The sequence below is a fragment of the Rhinolophus hipposideros genome (assembly GCF_964194185.1).
Source record: "Rhinolophus hipposideros genome assembly, chromosome: 9".
Lineage (NCBI taxonomy): Eukaryota > Metazoa > Chordata > Mammalia > Chiroptera > Rhinolophidae > Rhinolophus > Rhinolophus hipposideros.
In genome coordinates, this window is record NC_138055.1 from 22,366,704 (window position 1) to 22,389,910 (window position 23,207).

At 37.9% G+C, this 23,207-nt stretch overlaps 1 protein-coding gene across 1 annotated transcript in view; it reads left to right on the plus strand.

The window, feature by feature from the left end:
- The window catches only part of FGD6 (FYVE, RhoGEF and PH domain containing 6), a 95,220-nt gene that overhangs the window by 2,511 nt on the left and 69,502 nt on the right, over window positions 1-23,207 (plus strand). Inside the window, exon 2 of the mRNA XM_081058919.1 lies at window positions 3,111-5,538. Within this exon, the coding sequence (XP_080915045.1) occupies window positions 3,111-5,538 (2,428 nt within the window). The remainder of the gene's footprint in view (window positions 1-3,110; window positions 5,539-23,207) is intronic.

Sequence of the window (23,207 nt, forward strand, 5' to 3'; positions counted from 1 at the left end):
CTAGAGATTTTAGAATTATTCTAACCATTATATTTAAAAGGAGAGATAATAATAGGTGCATATTGTCTGTCTTTTTGAACTTGTACAGCTCACTGTCTCATTAATGCCTGTGCTTTGCTTTATGGCTGGTCCAATAGCGAGGGAAGTGTACACGTGAACTGCAGCCATCTGTGTGTAACAGATGACAGTATGTTTGTAATAGTAAAATGGTACTAGTGCTTTACTCTCTTACCTTATTTTTCCCTGGAGCCAAACAGCTGTGTAAATAAAAGATTTGCTGCTTTGCTCTAAAAAGCTTTGGGTCTGACTGTTGATACAGTATTAAGATCCAAAGGTGCTGGATTCATTTCCAAAGTCGTGTACTTATTTCAAGAGTTTGACATTGGAGCAGACCATAATATAACGGCTTGTTATTTTTTGAGTTGTGTTTCTTTCAAAATAGAGCCATGAAAAAATAATGATAATAATAATGAAAGATTCCAGATATTGCTGTACCAATGACTTAGTTGAACACTTGTTCCTTCTAATAATTAAGAACTTATTCAGTAATCCTATTGAAGTTGATTCCTGCTAACTTTTCAAAATATTATTCTACATTAAAGTGGATATTTTTTTTTAAAGAAATTTCCTGTTACTGAGACATATTAAAGAGTATGTGTATGTTGGCAGCTCTGACTATTCGCAGAACCCTATATTCGCCATTGGTGACATTGCAAAGAGACAAAGTGCTTGCCCTCTTGGAACTTGCTTTCCAGTGGTGGAGACAAACTTAGATTGAAGAAAAATCATGCAGGGCAAAGGGGCTGGAGAATATAAGGGTTCTCCTGAAGCAAGTATCTAAGAATCATATAGGGGCTTTAGAGTTCTGTTCAACTCCCTCATTTACAAGTAGAGGAACTGAGGCAGCCACATCTGCACACAGGTTAGCCAGCTCTTCAAATTATGTTTTGACTTCCTCCAATACATGGTTAACCAGCAGTGGTGAGCCAAAGTTCACCATTTATTTCTTTAATTCAATGGTAGCATTAGGTACATAATGCTGGGCTACATTTGTTGGGAATCAACCACTGTTCCGTTGGAAGCAGATTCATGTACAAACCATATTTAAAGAAAAGACTAAAATCAGGAGCAGAGCGTTAAAAACAATTTAATAAAAAAGCAAAAATTGACTGGTTAAATGACCCAGAAGCCTCTGACAAAGCTGCAAGATTAAAAAAGTAAAGATTAATTTGATGAAATGGGTTCTATTTTTTATTTTTTTAGTTGTGGTAAAATACAAAAATATAAATTTATTCTCTTTACCATTTTTAAGTGTACAGTTAAGTAGTGTTAAGGACATTCACATTGCTGTGTAGTCAATCTCCAGAACTCTTTCCATCTTGCAAAATGGATTTTTTTTATTCCTTCAAAATTCCCAGAGGTATGATGCTTAAAGAATGATTACAGAAATGAAATCAACATGACAGTCTGTCAGTTTTCATTATCTTTAGTAAGATGGGAGGTTAGGAAGAGGCCTAGGGCATTCATACTTTCTTTTAAGGCTTGACTTAATAGATCAGGAGTTGAATTTAATAGACCGTTAACACCAGTTTTATCATTAGGCTTTGAAGGTCTTACAGTTTTTTTCTGTTCCCCCCCTCCCAAAAAAAAATCACTAATGTCATGCTTATTGGATAGATAACTAAAATTGTATAGCTTTGGAAATTTGTATTGTTATTTTGAAGATATTTCATTGTCTTCTTTATCACATTATATTTAGTGAGAAGGCATCTGTTAATGTGATCTTTATTGAACGCATAATATTAGGGGTTTGGGAAATTCTTCATTGGTTTGTAAAAGAGCACCCTACTCTTTTTTTTTTTTAAACTCAGTTCCATGTAATATCTTCCCATATGTGACTAATTTCCTTTGTTGAAAAGAAATTAATCACCAAATGAAGTGTCAAAGCCTCTGTGTATTCAAATAATTAAACAATGTTCAGAACATATTTTGAGAGGTTTCTTTTTATTTTTTTCCGTAAATTAAGTTTTTATTAAGCATCAGATCCTGTTGGAGGAACAAACTATAAGTATACGAGTAAGAAGTATAAGATAAAATATTTTATCTCAAGTCTCCTTGGGAAGAATGACTGTGATAAGTGACAGTATAGGTGGAAAAACTTACACAGAACTAAAAAAGAACCTGATGTTCAGGCTCTGTATAGACCATTTTATAGGTCTTTTGTGTAAAGCTTTCATTAGGTTTCTGTAGGCTAGGAGCAGGTCTGTACAAATCTAGCTCCTTAAGTACTTTTTATGTCAAGGAGGAATTGCTACACTAGAAGTTGTGGTCATCTTTTAAATGTACTAGAAAGGTGGTTATTAATAAAGGGTACAGAGCATAATTACCTGTAAAACCTAAAAGAAATACAGACGTCTAAGCTCTATCCCCAGAAAGTGAATGATTAGACCTGGGGTATAGCTTAGACATGTGAATTTTTTAAAAATAAAATTCTGTGAAGGATTACAATGAAAATTCCCAATTGACAACCCCTGCACAGAGAAATATCAACTTTATTATGAGCCTCAAGTAATATAGAAGAATTACTTTTAAGTTTGGAAATTTTCTGATTTCTTTTTTCCTTTCAAGATTGTTTTGGGGTGTTAGTGACATAGATTATTGATAAAAGGCATTTATACACCTCTACTATATATCACGAGGAAGAAGAATACTACTTATTCATATGAGAAGCTTAAAGAGTTGTGTCTTACATATAACTTAGGCAAATTCAATTCTTAGCAAATGAGCTGACATATTTTCTCCTGCTATTCAGGCTCTAAGCAGAGGCCAATTACTTCATTTAATGTTGTCTGAAGATATGGTAATCTGTTCCAAAGTTAGAAGAAAAACTGTATTCGATTTATTAAGAAATGTACAACATATCCAAAGCTTTGTATACTGGAATTGAAGGGCAATTTGAGGAATTTTCAAGACAAATATTGACTCTATCTAATGTAACATAATCTATCTAGTAAAATGGAAGTTCACCATATTGTCAAGTTAGTTATCTAATTTAATCATTTATCATCTTGTACTTTGGTTTGTCATCAAATTATTTTTTTTCTTTCTAGAGATTAAGAAGCCACCAGTGGCCCCGAAACCAAAGTTTGTGGTGGCAAATAATAAGCCAGCTCCACCTCCTATTGCACCCAAACCCGATATTGTGATTTCTAGTGTTCCACAGTCAACAAAGAAAACTAAACCAGCAATAGCCCCGAAGCCAAAAGTTCTGAAGGGCTTACCTGTTCGCAACGTCGGGCAGTCACCATCAAAGAAAATCATTGTGAACCTAGAAGAACATAAACAGGAATTACCTGAAAACATTGACAACTCTACTTGTAAAGACATGGGGCATCAGAGCAATGATTGTATTTTACCAGTGTGTTCCTGCAATTCTGAGTGTATCCATAAACTTGGGAATAGAGAGAATTTATGTGTAAAGCAGCTTGTCTTAGAGCCTTTAGAAATGCCTCAAAATTTAGAAAATAGTAAAATTGATGACTCCTCTTCTGCTATGAAAACAAGGAATAAATGTGATTCTAACGGTGAAACTGGTAAGAGCCAGAGTGGAGTCGTTTTAAAGGCAAGCATCCTAGAAGATAAGCTCAAGGATGTTTTAACACAACGAGCGTCACCTTTTATTTCCCCACAGAAACACAGATCCACAGACAACCCAGAAATGAGTGATGGCTGTAATCCCAGCAGACAGTTCAGAATTAACTTTGCAGACGTGTCGCCTTCCCTGTCCAACTTTGAAAAAGTTCCTGGTCACCACTGCCATCTACAACATCCTACCGGTGAATTTCAGAATTTTGAAACTTGTCAGAACCGCAGAGAAAAAAGCAATATTTGCTTTCATTCATCTGAACAAGAAGCTATGGCAAATGGTAAAAGAAATACATTTTTCTCTTCAGATGGAATTAGTAAAAAATCAGACATCAAAGATCTTGGTCCCTTAGAAATTCACTTAGTACCATATAGCCCAAAATTTCCAACTCCCAAGCCCAGGAAGACACGCGCTGCTCGCCTGTTACGTCAGAAGCACGTAGATGCTCCTAGTGAAACTACTGAAGAACCAGAGAATTTAGACAGTAACTCTTCTTGTCTTTTTGAAGATAGTTTGAAAAACAATGAAGTCAGTGTTCTTTGTCAGAATGATTTGTGTAACCAGGAACAGGCGGGCAAAGTGAAGCCAGGAAGTAAAAATGAATTGAATGCGGACTCCAACTGCGACAGACAAAACTTCGTTGGTTCAGAGAAAGCCATGTGTCATGAAACATATTCCTCTGAAAAAGTGACACCTCTTTTAGAAATAGACTCTAATTTGAGTTCTGACAGCAGGATAGTAGGTGGTTCTAGTATGTCTCTTACTGTAGACAAAGCAGCCAGTTTTCTAAGATGCAGCTCTCTATCTATGAGCCTGCCTAAGCAGGTGAAATTTACTTGCAGCAAGCATTTGCCTACTGCCTGTAACCTGGGAGTGTCTGTCCCTCACATGCAAAAGGAATCTACAATAAAAGATGAAACTTCCTCAAAAATTGTCCCCAAAAAACCTCAAAGACACAGCTTGCCTGCTGCAGGAGTGCTTAAAAAGGCTGCCTCAGAAGAGCTTCTGGAGAAAAGTTCATATCCCTCAAACGAAGAAAAAAATTCAGAAAAGGATCCCGAAAGAAACCGCCTCGGACCATTGTGTGCCCAAAACCATGGTATATCGTCCTCCTTTGATATACCCAAACGGACTTCAGAAAAACCAGTGTGGAAATTACCTCATCCCATTTTACCTTTTTCAGGGGACCCAGAATCCTTAAAGTCTGTCACCGTAAGCTCTAATAGTGAGCCTTCCCCTGCGCTGAACAAGCCTAGAGCAAAATCACTATCTGCTGTGGATGTCGAAAGGTGCACCAAGCCTTGCAAAGACACGCAAAAGAAAAACTCTTTGAAGAAGTTGCTCAACATGAAGCTGTCCATCTGTTTCATGAAGAGTGACTTCCAGAAATTCTGGTCCAAGAGTAACCAACTTGGAGACGCTACTGCAGGCAGCCTCTCAGGTGGGGGTCGACAAGGGATTGAAAGTGATTGGCATGGCTTGTTGGTAGGAGAAGACAAGAGAAATAAACCAATCAAAGCGTATTCTGCAGATAACTACAGCTTGGAATCCCAGAAGAAGAGGAAGAAGTCTCGAGGCCAGACCAGTGCGACTCATGGACCAAGAGCTGAGTCTCTGGATGACCAAATGCTCTCCAGGGAGGCAACGTCGCAGGTGCTTTGCAAATCTGTTACAAGTGACTGTGCCCCTGAGTATGAAAATATACAGCATTATGAGGAAATACCAGAATATGAGAACTTGCCATGCATTACGACTGAAGGGAGCATTCCAGAGTTGGAATGGCAGAATTCCAGCAGCATGGAGGATGCTGAGGCAACCGTGTACGAGGTGGAAGAGCCGTATGAGGCTGCGGATGGTCAGCTACAACGTGGGCCTCCACATCAGCATTCCAGGTAACACTGAGGTGCCAGACAGACGTTACTTTTACACTAAAGGTTTGTCCTTTCATACAAATGGTAAACTTCTGGAACTTGTGCTTTATTTGATAGGCTTCTTATACAATTAGGGGCTTCGCTGCTCGGTTGGGGGAAACCAGGTTGGAATGGGTTAATGTAGGCAGCCAGCGCAGCTGGGTGGCGCTCATAAGGAAGGTTCTTTTTCAAGGGCACAGGGAACCATGGGCTGCTTTGGACAGGTTGCAGGCCATCAAGTAAGGTGGCTGAGCTCTGCTTTTGAATTGAGCTTTCCACAGAGATTTTTCTTTAGGCCTGGAGCAGGAAACCCTAATCAGGCTTGAGACTCCTAAAATGTGCCAGCTGAATCAAAAGCCTGCAGTCATAGGACCAGATAAACAGTTTTGCTGGGGAGGTTGTATTTTTCGTAAACAACATGGAATAGATGGAGAAAGCAAAATCCAGGCCTTCATGAGGAGGGTACCTGGACATCCTAAAATAAGGTAAATGAGAAGTGGGGCATACATTTCAAAAACCTTTTTGGTAGTCTGGCTGTAGAAAGGATAGACCTGTTTCTTGGAGTAATTAATTAAAAAACTAACAGCCTAGGGTCCTAAAATGATAAGAAAAAATGCAAACGAACCATGTTTAAGGTTTTTCTGCTGGAGTGAATCAGAAGAGTGTTTAGCAGTTTCTCAGCCCTCAGAAAAGAGTCTGGATCTTACCTAGGGGACTAGTTTATAGAGTCTCACTAGTTTACAGAGTCTACATAGTTTAACCAACTAGATTCTGGATCAGACAGACATTTGGCGAGTTTGGGGGTAGTCCATATGGTCACCTTTTTTAGAATGTAGATGTTTCATGAACTAGCTTAAAATTTACAAATTTATAACATGTTTATAGTTTATCAGAAAATAATTATAGGCAGTCCCTAATTCCAAATAGGGTTTTCCAAAAGTTCATGATAATTTGAAACTCACAGTGTATTTCCCCAAGAAACAGTTTTGGTAATGGTGGTAAGGGTCCCAGTTTAGCCCCCAAATTATATTAACCATTATTATCCTGGCCTCTCCTTCCCAGGTGAATTCTTCTCAGCACTTCTTTGGGCTGAGGCAGGAGAGTTGGCCAGGCTGGGGTTGAGCACCAGGATATCAGAGATTCAAAGCTACTGGGTCTGAGGCAGCAGGGTTTATGGAAAGGGTGAGCTAAATAAAGAAGAATGAGGAAATTGGGGGCTTGCTGTGCTTCGGGAGTGGTAAGGAGAAAGGAAGGGTTGTCTGGTTGGGATTTCATATGCAGTGGATTTTCTTTCCCTCCCTTTCTCTTTATTATTCTGGTCCCTTTCCTTTACCCTCCCCATTCTCCTTTGCTAACTGCATGATACTGCTAATTGAGTTTCTGATCCCTAGGAAAAGTGAGTAAAAGAAATTGGAGGCGGGCTGGATGGGTTAAGGAGTGGCATTGGGAAACCCCCGAGTGAGGAAGGAAGACCAGCCCAAATCTAAAGATGAAGGAGGGTAAAAGGGAGTTCCATGACCATAGAAACAGTAACTTTTAGGTGTCCTAGTTAGGTCATCACTGGGTCCCTGCTCTGGGTTCCCAAAAGCACTTTCGTTGGAAGTAAGATTGTGAGCCACTCTGGATTATTCTGGTGCGTTTTGGGTACAGTTATGAGCTCTCTTTCCCCAAAGATTCCAGGCATAGTAAATCTAAAACAACTAGAGGGCAATGGGCCTTGCTCACTGTATGCAGGTGATGAATGCTCAGTTACTACTGTTAAGAAGTTTGATTTCCATAAGGAAATTCTGAAAATATAGGCCTTTATTAAAGAGTTATGGACAGATCAGCAAAATAGTATCCAAATGTTGGAATTTTTCTCTTGAAATTGTAGCAGATTTCTTGATTCTATAACCAAGAAAAAATTTCTCCAGAAACATTCCAGGTTTTTCCTCTATTTTAGTTTCTTCTTACTGGAAGCACTTCCAAGAAAATGTATGATAATTGGGTTTTCCTAGGTAACATAGCACACCCTCTGTTTATTTACTCCAAAATAATATTGACCATCTGTGAAGCAGTGTGCATTCAGAGGTGAAAGGGGTTGCCTACTCCAGAGGAGCTTCTGTTCGGCGAGGTGGCAATGATAAGCAACATGGTTTTATGAATCCAAGCTTTGGCCGAGTTACACCCCGAGTAGGGTCATAAAGATGCCTAGAGATGGTGACACTTGACTCACTGCTGGATTTTGCCGTTAGAGGTCATTTTCTCACCTTCATAAGAGCAGTGTCTTTGGTGTTCTGGGTGAAGAAGCCAGATTGCAGGCTGAGGAGGAGTGAGAAGACTGGAAGTGGAGTCAGCAAATGTGGATCGCTGGCCCTTGAAACTTTGCCCAGAAGTCCCTGTCGCTTAACAGGTTCAAATTTGTCTTTTGGTTTTCATCAAGCGCCAGAATTCAAAATAAAATAAATTTCAAAATCATTTCTTTTTAATTAGTAGGCCCTCATCTCTAATGAAGGAAAGTACTAATTTATTTATCTGTTTGTTTGCATTTTAAACACAAAACTGGGCTGTTAAATAGCTGTCAAATGAAATGGCACTACAAGTTGTCTTATACCCCATTTATAGCTTTTGTGTTCTAAATCCTCAGACCTGGTCTAGAAGATAGCTCTCTTGGGTTGCATTTACCATCTGGTGGTATTGTTGAATTTTAATAATGATTAAAGTGTAAATTAATAGCGCTAATGAGCACTTCCATGTTGTCATAGCACCGATAAGATTATGCACAGAGGGTGGGGGTTGGGGCTCATAGATCTTAACAGCAGCCCTTTCCTGTGAGTTATTTTCAGCATCAGCTCAGGAAATATCAAATATTTGTACAACTCTTTAATTTTGTGTTTCTTGTGTTGGAATCATAGCCACACAGTTTTGGCAAATGTGTTCATATACTTAGCCTACATTTGAAACTGGAGCTAGAAGCATTCAATTTTATTTCTTGGCCATAAAGCTTTTCTTTTTTTCCTTTTTGTATTAATACTTTTAAACAAGTATTAGTAATTAGTTTAATTGCAATGCTTTGTCCAGTTCTATTGCTTTGGTCTTATTTTCTGCCAAAACATATAAGTGATATTTTAGCAAATATATATGCTTTAATATGGTAGAATGTCCATTTATACTTTTAGAGCTGTATTTTTTAGTCAGAGATGAAAGAACAAATATCCTGTGCTGGGATTGTGCGTGCGTGCGCACGCACACACACGCACATCCTTTTTTGCTTGGTAAAACTACGCTGTTTTGGGATAGCTGATATTTGCACATTTTGAGGGAAAAAGATAGCATTATTTTTAGTGATAATAGATTTGTTTTTCATTGATGATTTTTGTTAAGTTTTCAAATAGTAAAAATCTAAACATTTTATAATTGAGCCAAGAATATGATGATGATGTTTTCATATAATTGCAATTAATTATGTCAGCGAGACAGAAATTGCTTTGCAAAATGAGCTTCTGACTTATTTCCTGAAGAAAATTCCCAGTGTGAACCTTTTGGGAAAGGGCAGATGTGGGGCAGATGACAAGGAGGGCCTGATTCTTTCCTTAAGCATGTTTAATTCCTACAAGGACCTGGTAGGTTAAGATAATCAGACAATCCAATCAGTCTGTGTATTTTTTAAATGTATTAGTAGAATGTTTGGAACTCAGTGCATTTTTGCAATAGAAGTAACTGTGAGTAGGAGTTAGGTTCCCAGCCAGCCCACAAGAACATATTTAGTTTCTAATATATGAAAAAAGCAATGGAAAGTAATAGAAAATGAGACGGTGGCAAGACTGAAACAGAGCAATAAACTTATATCGTTTTTATGACTCTTAAATGCTAGTGCATTCAAAGAGGAAAAGGTTAGTGTGTTGAGGAAAATATTGCCGGGAAAGGGAACAGGATGAAGTGTAGAAGGTGAACTTTGGCTCCCAGTTCTTCAGGTGATTCAGGGGGATTCCAGATGTGCGCTCACTTTCAGACATAAGGGGAGGAGTATGTTCTTATTTCAAGTATTCATAAGTAATGCCTGTGTCTGTATATTACTTTTGTAAGCTTTTTGTGGTCTTCCAGACATTTCTTTCAAATGTATCATCTTTTCCTGGAATTGCATAGATTAATTTGGTATTTAGGCAAAGCCCTTTCTTTCAAAAGTAGACATGTTTATTATATGAGTATATTTATTGTAATACTTTCTTAAAACTGTATTAGGTACAAAGAGCAGTTTGAGTTGTAACACATTTAGGTGTGGGAAGCTACAAAGAAGTGCTGACCTTTTTATTAAATATGTACTGAGTTTAAAAGTTAAGTTCAAGAGTGGAACTGCTTGGTATTTTTCTGGGTGGTATGGAAGAATCTACTTCGGTGGTTTAGTCTGAGTCTGGTAATTGTATGTGTTTGTGGATCTCTGGAGAAGAAAAAACGTTTTTGCTAGTAGTTTTGACATCAGGCAGAGATAATCTATCATTGGAACTATACAAATTGGGTTGGCCAAATAGACTATCAGTGGAGTAAAGTACTATAATAGTGTTTCCAGGAAGAACAGCTGTCTTCTGCAGTTGTCTTTCATATTTCTCAGTCCTGCTTGTTGTGTGTATTATAAATACGTTTTAGTTCCATGTAAGTGTGAATTGGAGTAAGATTGTATTTGGTGTTATCATACCCTTTTATACATAAAGAAATTGGATCATGGTGTCCACGACTTCAAAAAAATTGGACAAAAGATAGAAATGCAACTGGTTCTGAATTCTGGTTCTGGTTTAGTGGTTCTGATCCCTAATATTCAAGAGTCTGTTTACTAGACTCTCCCATTCATTGAAGTATTTTGGTTTCTGATTCAGGAAAGGTAAAATAATAAACACTGAACAAAGAAAGTCAGTTTATCCTGAATGTTTGGATAAAAATAAAATGGAAAACAAACACATTTAGCCCTTTTATATTTGAGATGGTGTGACTGCTTGTTCCTTTAGCTCCTGTGGATTCTGTTGAAAATTGTGTTTTACTTAGATCATATATTTTTTTGAAGTCAGTTTCTTGGTAATATATTTATAAGAGTCGGTATACTTTGGCATATGTTAGAATCATTTGAAATATTAGGAATTAAAGGATAAATTTGGGTTTTGATAAACTTGGAATAAAATAATAGCTTTTTTTCCTTAATCTGGAAAGCATTTCTGATTTGAATTGTTTGGCAACTAATTTCAAGTCCAGGAAAGTAGATATAATACTCATATATAAAGAAGGAATAATTGGTAACTTTTTTTCTGTCTTTCAGTTGGTCTTTAGATGTACTGACAGTCACATTGTCAGGTTGTAAACAGATTTCAATGAGTAGCCTTTCCACCACTTAATTTTTCTTTCCAGAGCCTCAGTGTTAGAAACATGAGGATAAAGCACAGTTCCTCCCTACTTCCCTGTTAGATTGTGAAAAGGACTTGGGAGGAGGTGGGGAAGAATAAATAATGAAATCATTCATGAATCCAGGTCTCATTTGTTTGATAGCAAAAGTTTGGGGAAGGAGCCCTTAATGGGCATTTTGGGTAGTTTGAAAAATTTGGAAATTCAAGTATGTCTTTTAATGGTTTTAGGTTAAATGTAGTCCTAAAACCATTAAATTTTAAAACTAAAGGAGCCATTACAAATTATCCAATCCAGCCTCCAAGGATGAAATCAAACCCAGCAGGACTTGACATTCCCCACACCACAGAGATGGGAAATTGCAAAACCAAGGCTTTATCCAACCTGGTGCTTCGGAATACCACTAAGGTTATTGCGGAAGCATTACAGAGGAAGTCGGCACAACTTAGAAAACTCAAGTGATCTCAGTTGTTCCAAAAAGATTCAGGTTTGCTTGTACCATGCCTAGTTTTCTACTGTTATTACAGATATTGTTACCCCTCTCAGGAAGGAGGGCTGCACACAGCTGCATGTGAACGCAGGATGATATGGCTCTGATTTTTTAAAAGGTGATTTCAGGGAGGTGGGTACTCAAATGAAGCAGAAACTTTTAGCCAAAAGCTATCTGATCCTACCATATGTTAACCAAACTTTCTTCCCTCTGGCTGTCTGACTCCCTATCAATCCATTTTCCCCCCACTTCACCAAAAGTTTATCAACCAGACAATATCAAGGATAAGAAATGCTGTTAACACCAAATAGCATGGATACTATGCTTAATAGGAATGGCTACTATTTACTCAACACTTCTGACAGGCCAAGCATTAAGCTAAGAACTCTCACATGTGTATCTCATGCAGTCCTATGAGATAGACATTATCATCTTTTACAGATGAGGAGACTAAGGCTTAATGAGGTTAAGTAACTTGCCCAAGGACACAGAGCTAATATGGAGCTAACCTGAGTGTGGAACCCAGTTTTCTGATCTTGAGACGTACTAATTTTAATTCAGCACGTTTCATATTGTTCTGGGCTGTAAAGCATTTGTTTTGCCATTACTTTATTTTTTATTTTAAATATTGATAGAGGTCTGTAAATTTTCTACCCAGGGCACCAAATATTACTGACCGTAATTTGTTCATGGTCTAGAGGGGAAAACACAGGGACACCTGCGCTGACATTAATGAGCATTTTGGAGGCCCCAGACCTTTTGTGCAAGAAGAGCAATTGGCTGGAAAGCTTTTATGGTTAGGAAATAGGTATTTCAGTGGTTGGAAACTGAGCTAATCATGCCATGTTTGCCTTTGGTCAAGTTAGTGGTGGCTGCTATTCAAAGCAAGTTAAAATTGTTTCTGTCATTTGGACACTAACCAGTTGCATATGGACATGAAGGACGCAAAGGATTATGCATGTCTCATATTTCCCCACTGATTTACATGAGAGTTGCTTTTTCGTCTCATCTCTGTTCCTTATTGCGTTCTCTCTCAAGTACCTTCTGACCTCTAAAGTATTGTGGTTTAATAGTTAATTACTATCTGTGGCTCTCCCAAATAAATAACTTTGTAAGGCTGAGATATCTTTTATAATAACATAATATCCTTATTATCTTAATGAAAAAAATAGATTTAAATGAATGGTAGGGTTTTTTCCTCCAAAGAGGCAGGTGATATAGTCTCGCTAGTTAAAGATGAGAGGAGATAGGATTTCTGCAGCCTCTTGAATTATGGAGAGGGCAACACCTGGAATCGGGGTGAAGGAGCACGTTCAGCTGGACTGAAGGTTGAGAGACCTCTTCGATCCAGCATCATTGTCCGGGCCATTGACACGAGTCATCTTCACTGAGCCTGTCCATCAAGGTGCTCGCTGAACCTGCCTCCAGGCTGAAACTGACGGAGGGGCCTTTGTTGAGACTGTTTAATTTGGCATCTGTGTTCACCCTGCCTAGGCTCACTGAGCAAGGTTCGTTTTAAGCGAGTAAATGCTGCAAATCCTATTACAGAAGACATTTGAAGTCCTTCTGCGCACACCCTGCTGGGCATTCTAACACTTTGCATAAAATAATTACAGTGCTAATTATAACAGGCTCTAAAGCAAGCCTCATAAGACCTCTGTACTTAACTGTTAAAGGTAGACATGTGTATATAAAAGGACTCCAACTATTTAAAATTTCCTGTAATTCAGACTTCTAATAAATTTGTAGTTTTTTGTCTCAGTTTAACCCAAATTAAAGTCTCCCCAGAAATAGCTAACACAATTGGCTTCCTTTTCAGGATGGATGTTTCATTATCAAACATGTAAGTACATGCTTACAGTTTTTAGTGTCCAGGTGTAGATACATAAGTTTCATTGCCCTACATCACTTGTTTCCTGCCTCTCCTCTTCCCCATTTTTTATGCTAAAACAGGATGGAAAAGGGACAGTGGGGTGATACTGCTCTGATGGCTTTTGTTGTAGGAGCCTGCTGAAATTCCATGGCCTCAATCTGCCAGTTTTCCATGACTGTTACCCAGACTCTTACCTAATGACACTTGGTTTCAAAGGTGTCTTGTTCTCATGTAAACATGGTGACATTTTAACTGCTAGTGGGGATATTGTCAAGTCATTTTATTCCCTAGTAACTAATCATCTACTTCAGAGAGAGTTAGATTTTTAGATTTTATTGTATAGAATTGATATAGAAAATTTTAGTGAAATATAGATATTACTTTTATAGAAATTAATAAACTTAATTTCGCCTTGATAAACCAAACACTTACCTCTTATTTTTCTTCACGCTGGTCTCAACATTTGGAAATGTGGGGGCAGGATTAGACTAGAAGTCAGAGAAATTAAGGACAGTTGCTACTCACAAGGGATTTACAATCTGGTTTATTATTTTTTTAATTGAAATTGTTAACTGATATAGCTGTATTCATATGCATTTGTTATAAATAGTACAGAGAAAATCTAGTATACTTTAGCTAGTTTCACTTAATGGTAACATTTTGTAAAACTATAGTAAAATACTGCAATCAGGAAATGAACGTTGATACAATCCACTGATTTTATTTAGATTTCCCCAGTTTTACTTACACTCATTGTGTATGTGTATTTAGTTCTATGTAACTTTATCATATGTTGTATAGGTTTGTGTATTCACCATCACAGTCAGAATACTGAACAATCCCATCCCCACAAAGATTCCTTTGTTGCCCTTTTAGAACCACACCCACCTCCCTCCTGCCTCACCCCCCAATCCTTGACAGCCATAATGCATTTCAATTTTTTTTGTTATTTCAAAAAATGTTATATATTATATTATGGAATCTTATAATATGTAACCCTTTGGGATTGGCTTTGGAGATTATACATGACCCGGCTGTCACGTACATGAATCATTTTTTCCTTTTTATTGTTGAGTAATATGCCAGTTAAAGGATACCCAGTTAAATGGCCGTTTCTACTTTTTGGCTCTTACAAACAAAGCTATAATGAACATTCATGTACAAGTTTTTATGTGAACATATCTTTTCATTTAAAATGCCCACATGTGCAATTGTGGGTTACGTGGTAATTGCATGTTCAGTTTTGTAAGAAGCTGCCAAACTTTTTCAGAGTAGCTGTACCGTTTTACTTCCCCACCACCAATGTCTGAGTGATCCAGTGTGTCTGTATCCTCACCAATCCATGGTGTTTGTCACTTTTAAATTTGCCATTCTGGTAGGTGTGTAGTGACATCCCATTGTGGTGTAATTTGCATTTCCTTGATGACTAAGAATGTTAAACATCTTTTCACGTGCACATTTGCCCTGTATATTCTCTAAAGTGAAATCTCTTGTTTCTTTCGCCCACTTTCTAATGAGAATTCTTGTGTTGTTGTGTTGTTTTTTTTTAAAGAATTACATATTTTGTAACTAAACATCATTTGGTACTCCACTCCTTAGAGAATAAAATTCAAACTCCATAGCTTAGTATACAAGACTTTTTGTGGTCTGGCCCCAGTTGACCTTTCTAATGTCATGATCTTACCCACCTACTGTGTTTCCCCGAAAATAAGACCTAGCCAGACAATCAGCTCTAATGCGTCTTTTGGAGCAAAAATTAATACTATAAGACCTGGTCTTATTTTATTATAAGATCGGGTAGAGTATAATATAATAAGTATAATATAATACCAGGTCTTACTTTTTTTTTTTTTGCTCCAAAAGACACATTAGAGCTGATTGTCTGGGTAGGTCTTATTTTCAGGGAAACACGGTATATAAGACTAACGTTCCCAAACACCCCATTCCCTTTCATAGGTTTGTTCCACGACCTGACATACCCTTTCCCCCAGACAGATTACCTGTCATCCTTTTAGACCTAACTCAAATGTTACCTTTTGTGGAAATCTCCTTTTCCAATATAGGAAAGGTAACAAAATACCCCTACCTCCATCTATTTACTTATCACTTACCCAGTTCTATTTTTTTTCCCAGCACTTCCTATTCCTGGCAGTATATTTTCTATTTATTTGCTCTTTTGTCTCTGCTAGGATGAATGAGAGGCACTTAATTTTCCTACATCGCTTTATCCCCAGTGCCTAGAACAGTGCCTGACATATAGTGGGCACATAGTAAATTTTTAATGAATGAATGAGGAAGTGCATTTGTGGATACGTGTGTTGCCACTCCCTTCCATAGCATATTGCCTAACATGTCCTATTTATAGTATAATGGAAGCAATAGCTAATGTTTACTGTAATGATTGTATTAGGTTGGTGCTCAAGTAATTGCGGTTTAAAGGTTAAAAATAAATGCAAAAACCGCAATTACTTTTGCACCAACCTAATAATACCAAGCAGTACAAGGCATCCCTTCTATTGTACAGCACTAGCTCATCATTTTATCATAACACGTTAATCTCTCCCTACCATCTCCTCCAAAAAAGAAGCATAAGATATATGAAATATAAGAATAATAATAAATATTATAAGAGATTATAAAACCTTTGTATCACTGGCTGCAGTACATACCTGGCACAAAATAGGTGGTCACATCTGAGTAAACAGTTGTCAGGTTGTATATTGCTTTTACTTGTGTGAGGTCAGAAATCCAGCTGTATTTTGAGTAAACTGGTATCCCACTGACCAGGCTTCCAGAATGCACAGGAAACATCTGTTAATTTTGGAAAGCAATTACACTGATTTGGAGAATTATTGCTATTCACTGAAACAGTTCCCTTGGAGAAGACACTCATCTGTCTTTATTAGATATATAGTGAGCATCCTTGAGTGTTATGGATTGGTTAAGCAAGAAACATTCCATTCCTCCCATTCCTCCCATTCCACTGGTCCTCTTACCAAACCTGCAGAAAGAAGCCCCGGGGTCTAATTCTCATGCCAATCAAAAGCAGTTTTCAACGGTTTCTTAAGTAGTTAAGATCTTAAGATATCTTCATGTGCTATTCAGAAAACACAGACAATTGTATCATTTAAAAAAAAGTCAAAGTTTTATAAAACTCTTCTTAAATGAAAGAACCACCCTTCTGTTTAATATGTAATAAGACTAGAAGGAAGTCTGGGCAGTCTGTAGGAACCTTTCGAATTAGAAAAATTTGCTGAGATGTCCCAAAGCCAAGAGCCTGGTGAAGGGCCTGGTGCAGTTTATATATATATATATGGAAATGATCAGAATGATTTAGTTACAGAAAACACGTTTTCCCATATATGGTGAAATATCCATCTAATTATTTCAGGATTTGAACATGTATCAGTCTTCCAAAATACATTATTTTAGACTCTTTGCTCTGTTGTCTCCAAATAAAGTGTGTTATGAACTCCAGTAGCATGGACCCGTTGGATATCCGGATTGGAAAGATGTAAGAGTCTTACCTAAGAACGTTATGAAATCTTTTAGAAAAATGTTAACTTAAGAAACTTCTGACCTTTTATCTTTTAGTAGTCTCACTGTACAACTGATAAAATCCCATGTCTTAGCTGTTGAGAAGCCAGGTAAAGCATGCTCTGGGTTTACACAGATAACCTGTTTAAGCTCTTTAAGAGATCATATCTTTCCTCTTAACATCTTTAAATGCTCTTCCTCATTAACAGGTATTTACTGCACTTTGACCTTGAGCGGAGAACTATATTTGGGGAATTATAAAAGGAGCTTTTCAAATGAAAAATGGTACTAAGGCTTTTGTGAAGAATGTAAAATAAAGATTGGAAGGGTGAAAGTTTTCTATGACTGTTAAAGGAATGGGTTTTGGTCTCATTAAAATATCTGAAGTCTTTTTGTAGGACAAAATGTAAATACCTCAGAAATAAGCAAATACATTAATTAGCTCAAATAAGTTCAGGAGCTTTTTTGACGGTAAAATGAGTTTAGGTCTGTTTTTGTAACCAGTGGTTATAACTTGAGTAACTTGATGCTTTCATACAGTAGGCTACAGTGAAATCTTAGCCGTTTTCTTGAATGTGGCCTTGCTATTTGATTGACTTTATTTTTGAATTTTTTTTATTAGTTTCAGGTGTACAAAACAGTGTACTAGTTAGACATTTACACACCTCACAAAGTGATAACCCCACATTCTACTACCCCTCTGATATCACGTATAGCTGTTACAATTCCATTGATTATATTCCCTATGCTGTACTCCACATCCTATGACCATACATATTTAATTATAGTGGATATTCACTATTATTCAACTTAAGCTGCAGGTATATAGCGCAGTGGTCAGGCATCTACATAGATTGACTCTTGATGGTGGTAATGCTAAGCATTATTCTTACTGAGCCTGCTTACTGTTAAGAAGCAAAGTATTTTTGTTTGCTCTTCTGTACTCTACAAATTAATGCCTCTTTACCTGCTCATTGAAATTTTAGCCCTAGTACATATTTCTGCTGTCTGTTCTGCTAATGCCCTGTGGACAGATTTCATAAGTAAAATCTGTGACTATGAACAGAGGTGTTGGAGTTTATAGAAGCCTCTATTTCACTATACTTAACCCGATGTTACAGTAAAAACATTCTTTCTTCCTTGGGTTTACCTTACGGGGAATGCATCATTTTCCCTGACTGGGGTAGACAGTCTGGAGGGTTAGAAGTGTGTGCATTTATATGCTGTCTACAGGAAATGTACTGAAACCACTGCTGTAATTCGCATGTCAACGTAATGTGATTTTCTTGGCATTTGGGGGGAGTCAGATGAGGTGGCAGTCTCCTGCCCCTCCTTTCCCTTGCCTTTGATCTTTCCTTCCCAAGTGTCAAAAAAATAACTGTTCATGAGGAATGCTTGAAATAATGGAGATTAGCAAACTTGGAGAAGGGGGAATGGGGATGTTCAATTCTTTTTATTAATTTATAAAAGTTATATGGAAGTCCTCTTTTTTTTTTAACTTAAATGTGCATGAAGTGAAAAGTTACTGCTTCCTCCTTTCCCTCTCATTATCCTCCTCCATTCCAGTTGAGAGAAAAGAGTTTAGGGGTGTTTTGTTTGTTTTGTTTTTTTAATATGGAAAGTTTTAGAATAAATGGAAAGTTTAGGAGTAGTTAATCTCTGTCCCTAGGAGGCCATTGTTATCTTGGAGGTACTTGAGGAAGGCAGAGGCTGTCAGCACTGTTCCCCTCTGCCCCTCCCCCAGCAGGAACAGCCTCCCTTGTTTGTCACCTCAGTGCCTAACAAAGTCTAACCCACCAGGAACTCAGGGACAGGCCGAGGTGACACGTGCCCACATCACAGGTAGATAAATTGACAACGCTTTGTCTTTCTACTTGCTCCTTATTTCTCTCCTTTTTCTCTCTTTCCTTACTGTTTTCTGGTATCTCAATTTCTCCTTCTCTCCTCCTTTTTGTGTGCCTTTAGCTAGTGACAAGAGAGCAGTGTTTTGAAGTGCTGTCTACTAGGTGCTTTCCACTTTGCTCCAGTGCGAAAACTTGTGTTTAGAAAAGAAATACAGGTACTTTGCTTTACATTATTGCAAGGTGATGTTCTTAGTGCCAGAGGCATCAGCAGCTTCTTTGCATAAGTGACCTGTGCTTCTTATGTCACTCCTAGTCCTTTTCAGCTTCGCTCATTGAGGTTATCATTGTGATCATTATCTACCAGAGGACAAAGCTAGGTTTTAGAAAGTTGCCTTAAAAAGTACATTGAGGTGTAGTGGGATATCTCTGAATTAGTCATTTGTGTTGGTGAATGAAATTCATTTAGAAATAGGAAACAGTACTATGATATGTGTGGAACTGATTCTTCTGAGCTTCAGGATATTACTGTACAAGTAGTAAGCCACTCAAAAGAAACGGCAAAATTAAACATGAAAAACAAGCCCAGGAGGGACCTACTGTAAAACCACGGCTCACATGACCTCATCACAAGAGTTCTTTACTCAGACTTGTACGCTGGTGATGAGCTGTTTCACATGACTGGTAATGCAGAAGCTTCTCTCTGAGGTCATCTTTTATACAGGTCTAGACTCTTAAATATCTACAGTAATATATACATACATATGTATATATGGAGAAAGAGTGCACAAAAGCAAGTGGAGCTTTCTGTGTATCAGGCACTGTTGTTAGTGAGTTATTTGTATTAATTCATTTAATCCTCATAAAGCCCTGTCAGGTTGGCACTATTATTGTCCCCACGAGGCACCGCGAGGCTAAGAGCTTCCTCAGTTTTACTTAGTAAGTGGTAGAGCTAAGATTCAAACACAGGCAGTTTGGCTCCAAAGTAGATATACTGCTTCTTCTGGGTAATCTATAATATTGTAGCAAGGGTCAGCAAACATTTTCCATAAAGGGTCTGATGGTAGATACTTCAGACTATACAGGCCACATGGTCTCTGTTGCAACTTCTCAACTTTGTAGCCATAGTGCAAAAGCAACCATAAACAGTACAAAAATGAATATACGTGGCTGCATACATTAAAACTTTATTTGTGAACACTGAAATTTGAGTTTTATGTAATTTTCACATATCACAAAATATTATTTTTGATTCCCCCCCCATTTAAAAACATAAAAACCATTCTTAGCTCACAGGCCTTACAAAAGGGGTCACCAGGCTAGCTTTGCCTACTCAAACTATATTATTTTTTATAAGATTAGGATAAAATCCATTCATTTATTCATTTGTTCATGCAAGAAATAGAGAAATCAGGCATCATACTAATTTTGGGATTAGCAGGGGTGAACAAGAACAGAAACTTCCAGTTCCTCTTGCCATTCTGTTTACTTAAAGGACCCCCGATATTCTCCCTCTTTTCATGCCTGCTTTTAAAAAGTTAGTCTTTATTTCTTGTCCATTGTGTGTACCAAGAATGCTCACATGATCCCATTTAACTTCATAGCTGTGGTATTATCTCAATTGTATAGTTTAGGGAAGTACAAAATTAAAGAGCATAAATAGGTAGCTAGTTACACACAGCCAGGTGAGTGGTGAAGCCTAGATTTAAATGCAGTTTTGTCTTAGGCTGAAACCGGTGTTTTTTCTTCTCTACCGCCTTTGCTCTACCCCAGGAAATGTATGAAACTATGATGAAATATTTGTGATCCTGTCCAAAGTGAATCTGTTTATCTCACCTCTTGAATGCATGTTTATTTTTACTTCCCTTCCATAATCCTTGATTCTAGCTTTCAAAGATGTTACCCAAGGTTGATAGAAATGTTATGATTTTTCTTGGTTTTCCAATTATAGAAGCTAAAAATAAACGCAGAGCTAGTTAGCAGTGTAACTCGTGGAAAGATATGCTGAAGAGTGGAGGAAGAAAAAAAAGTAAAAAAAGACAAAACAAACAAATGAAAAAAAGAGTGAAGGAAGGAACCCAGGCCCTTTCCTGATGCTCTCTACAGCCTCTCAGTCTTGAAAACATGGACCTGTATTCCCAGGGTGCTCTGAGAGAGAAATGGGTTCCATATGGGTCTTGGGGGTTATCTGTGATACATAGTTGGTCTAGAGTAGACTTTTAAGACTGTTCTTTTGTGGAAGGTACCTGAGGAAGAGAAGTGGTAAGTAGAATTGTTCATATGTAGTTTTCAATAAGGAAGTAAACTGATTTATTCATGAGTGACAATTTAACCTCCCCTTTCTGGCTCCTTATGGGCTCTCAAGAAGCCTACTGTCCTTTCCCCCATGACAGCGGGAAATCCCAGTTACAGATTGTGGTTCCTGTTAGAAAATGGGAACATTCAAGTAGGCTTGGATCTGGACCGAAAGCAGATGTCCTTTAGGGTGAACTACTGTTTTCCTTGTAATTCCCCGTTGTGTTATTATACTGGGGTTTGTATTTAATGTAACATTTAATATTCTGAAACATGGAATATGTCATATTTCTGTAGCACATAACATTAATACCTTTAACTTGAAAATTGCTTGAGTCTATCATGGGAGAGTCTTTTGGGATGTATTTGCAAAATGTCATTAGGTATCCATGTAGCTAACATTTTATACCATTCAATTTAATTTCTGAGAATAATCCTATTAGAAACCACCAGTGTGCCTGCTTTATGCTTAAGGATCCTAGAAAAATGGCACCGTCTTTGGTTGTTGTCTAAATTACCTCCTATTCACACTGTAGGAGAGGGAGAGATTCCCGCCCTAGAGTTCTGGGGATGGCCAAACACATGACACTGGACAGATGAGATTGACAGCAGTTTATCAGTCACATATACTCACAGCCTGAGGGGAGAAGGGCATAGCATGCTACTCCGGGTCACACTGGAGTTTTACCTGGGGACAGAGTGAACCACCAAGGACTGTGGGTGGCAATCTCTGTAGTATCAGGAGGGTAGGGTGCCCCCTGCTTCCCATGGGAGGATGTGATTGGCTAGTTTGAATAATTCCACCCATTGGCAAGCAACTATAATCCTCTACTAAGCCAGAATTGTCTCTGATAAAGAAGGTTGCTTGGCTAGGGTCCTTATCTGAGGGAACAGAATGGGAAGAGCAACTTGTAGTTAGTCCATTTTGGGGCCCTCTTGCTTTTCCCCAGATGTCAAGGCAGAACACAGTATTAGACCTTCAATGGGTGAGCTGTTTATTTTCACTTAGTCACCAACCAGTCTCACTCCCCTCGCCCTGCTCCCCACTAGGTTTCCTACTCTAGTGTTAGAACCCAGTGAAGCCAAAGGGAGGGGGTGGATTTGGATCCTTGTTTCCCATCGTGGATGGATGTCTCTTTTGCCTTGGCTGCTTGGCAGCCATGGTAGCAGAAGGGACCTCTCTCTAACTTGGTGGACTCTAACTTATCACATATAAATGCTCCCCACATCACTTCCAAGCCTTTGCACACACCATTTCCTCTACTACCCCCGCCCCCATGCTGCTCCTTTTATTCGCTGGAGTCTGTTTTATCAAGTGCTGCCTGCACCTGAAATCTCTGACTGCGCCAGCTTGCATGGGATACCTTCTTTTCTGGCTCTGTAGCCCCTAGTGACTGTGCACTGCCTGAAACATTTAGTATGCACAACTTTAGTTGTCTTTTTAGAAAATAGTCCCTGTCTGTAATCCTAATTACTGTAGTTATTTCAGTTCCTTCTGTCTTTATCTGTTTAGGAAAGTATCACTCAGCAGGTAAAAAGCGAAGCAATCAATAGAATTTAAAGTTTGAACATTATACCTAATTCTATTAGATTATCATCATCCAGCCCCTAAAATAATATATGATACATAATAAGCCCACAGTATGTATTAAAATAAATGGCATAGCAGTTTTATATATTTTAAGTAGTATAAAATATATATGTGAAAATATGTCTGTGTATAAATATACAAAGGGGGTCAAAAAAATGTATACACATTTTAAGAAAGAAAAACTGTATTAAAATTGTAATACTCAATATATACCGATAGCAAAAGATAAATACAAGTGACATTTGACTTCTGCAATTACAAGAGGTGCTCAGAGTGGTTACCATCAGGGTCCAGACTCTTCTGATTACTTTGAACTACTGCTTGAGCAACGTTGACCAAGATGTCCACTTGTATATATTTTTTTGGCACCCCCGGTATGTGCATAAATGTGTGTGTGTGTGTGTGTGTGTGCGCGCGCGCGTCTGTGTGTGTGTGTGTGCGCGCGCGCCTGTGTGTCTGTCTAAATATGTATCTAAATACACCAGCCACATTGTTTCTAGTGGCCTTTATTTGGTCTGGTACTAATGAGTTACATATTACATAATGAGAAGGTAAAGGGAAAAAATGATGTTGGGTCAATCCTAACTTTATTTAAATGTTTTAATTTTTTGAAAATAAACACCATCGCTGCTATAACGACAAACTGGATTGGTATCC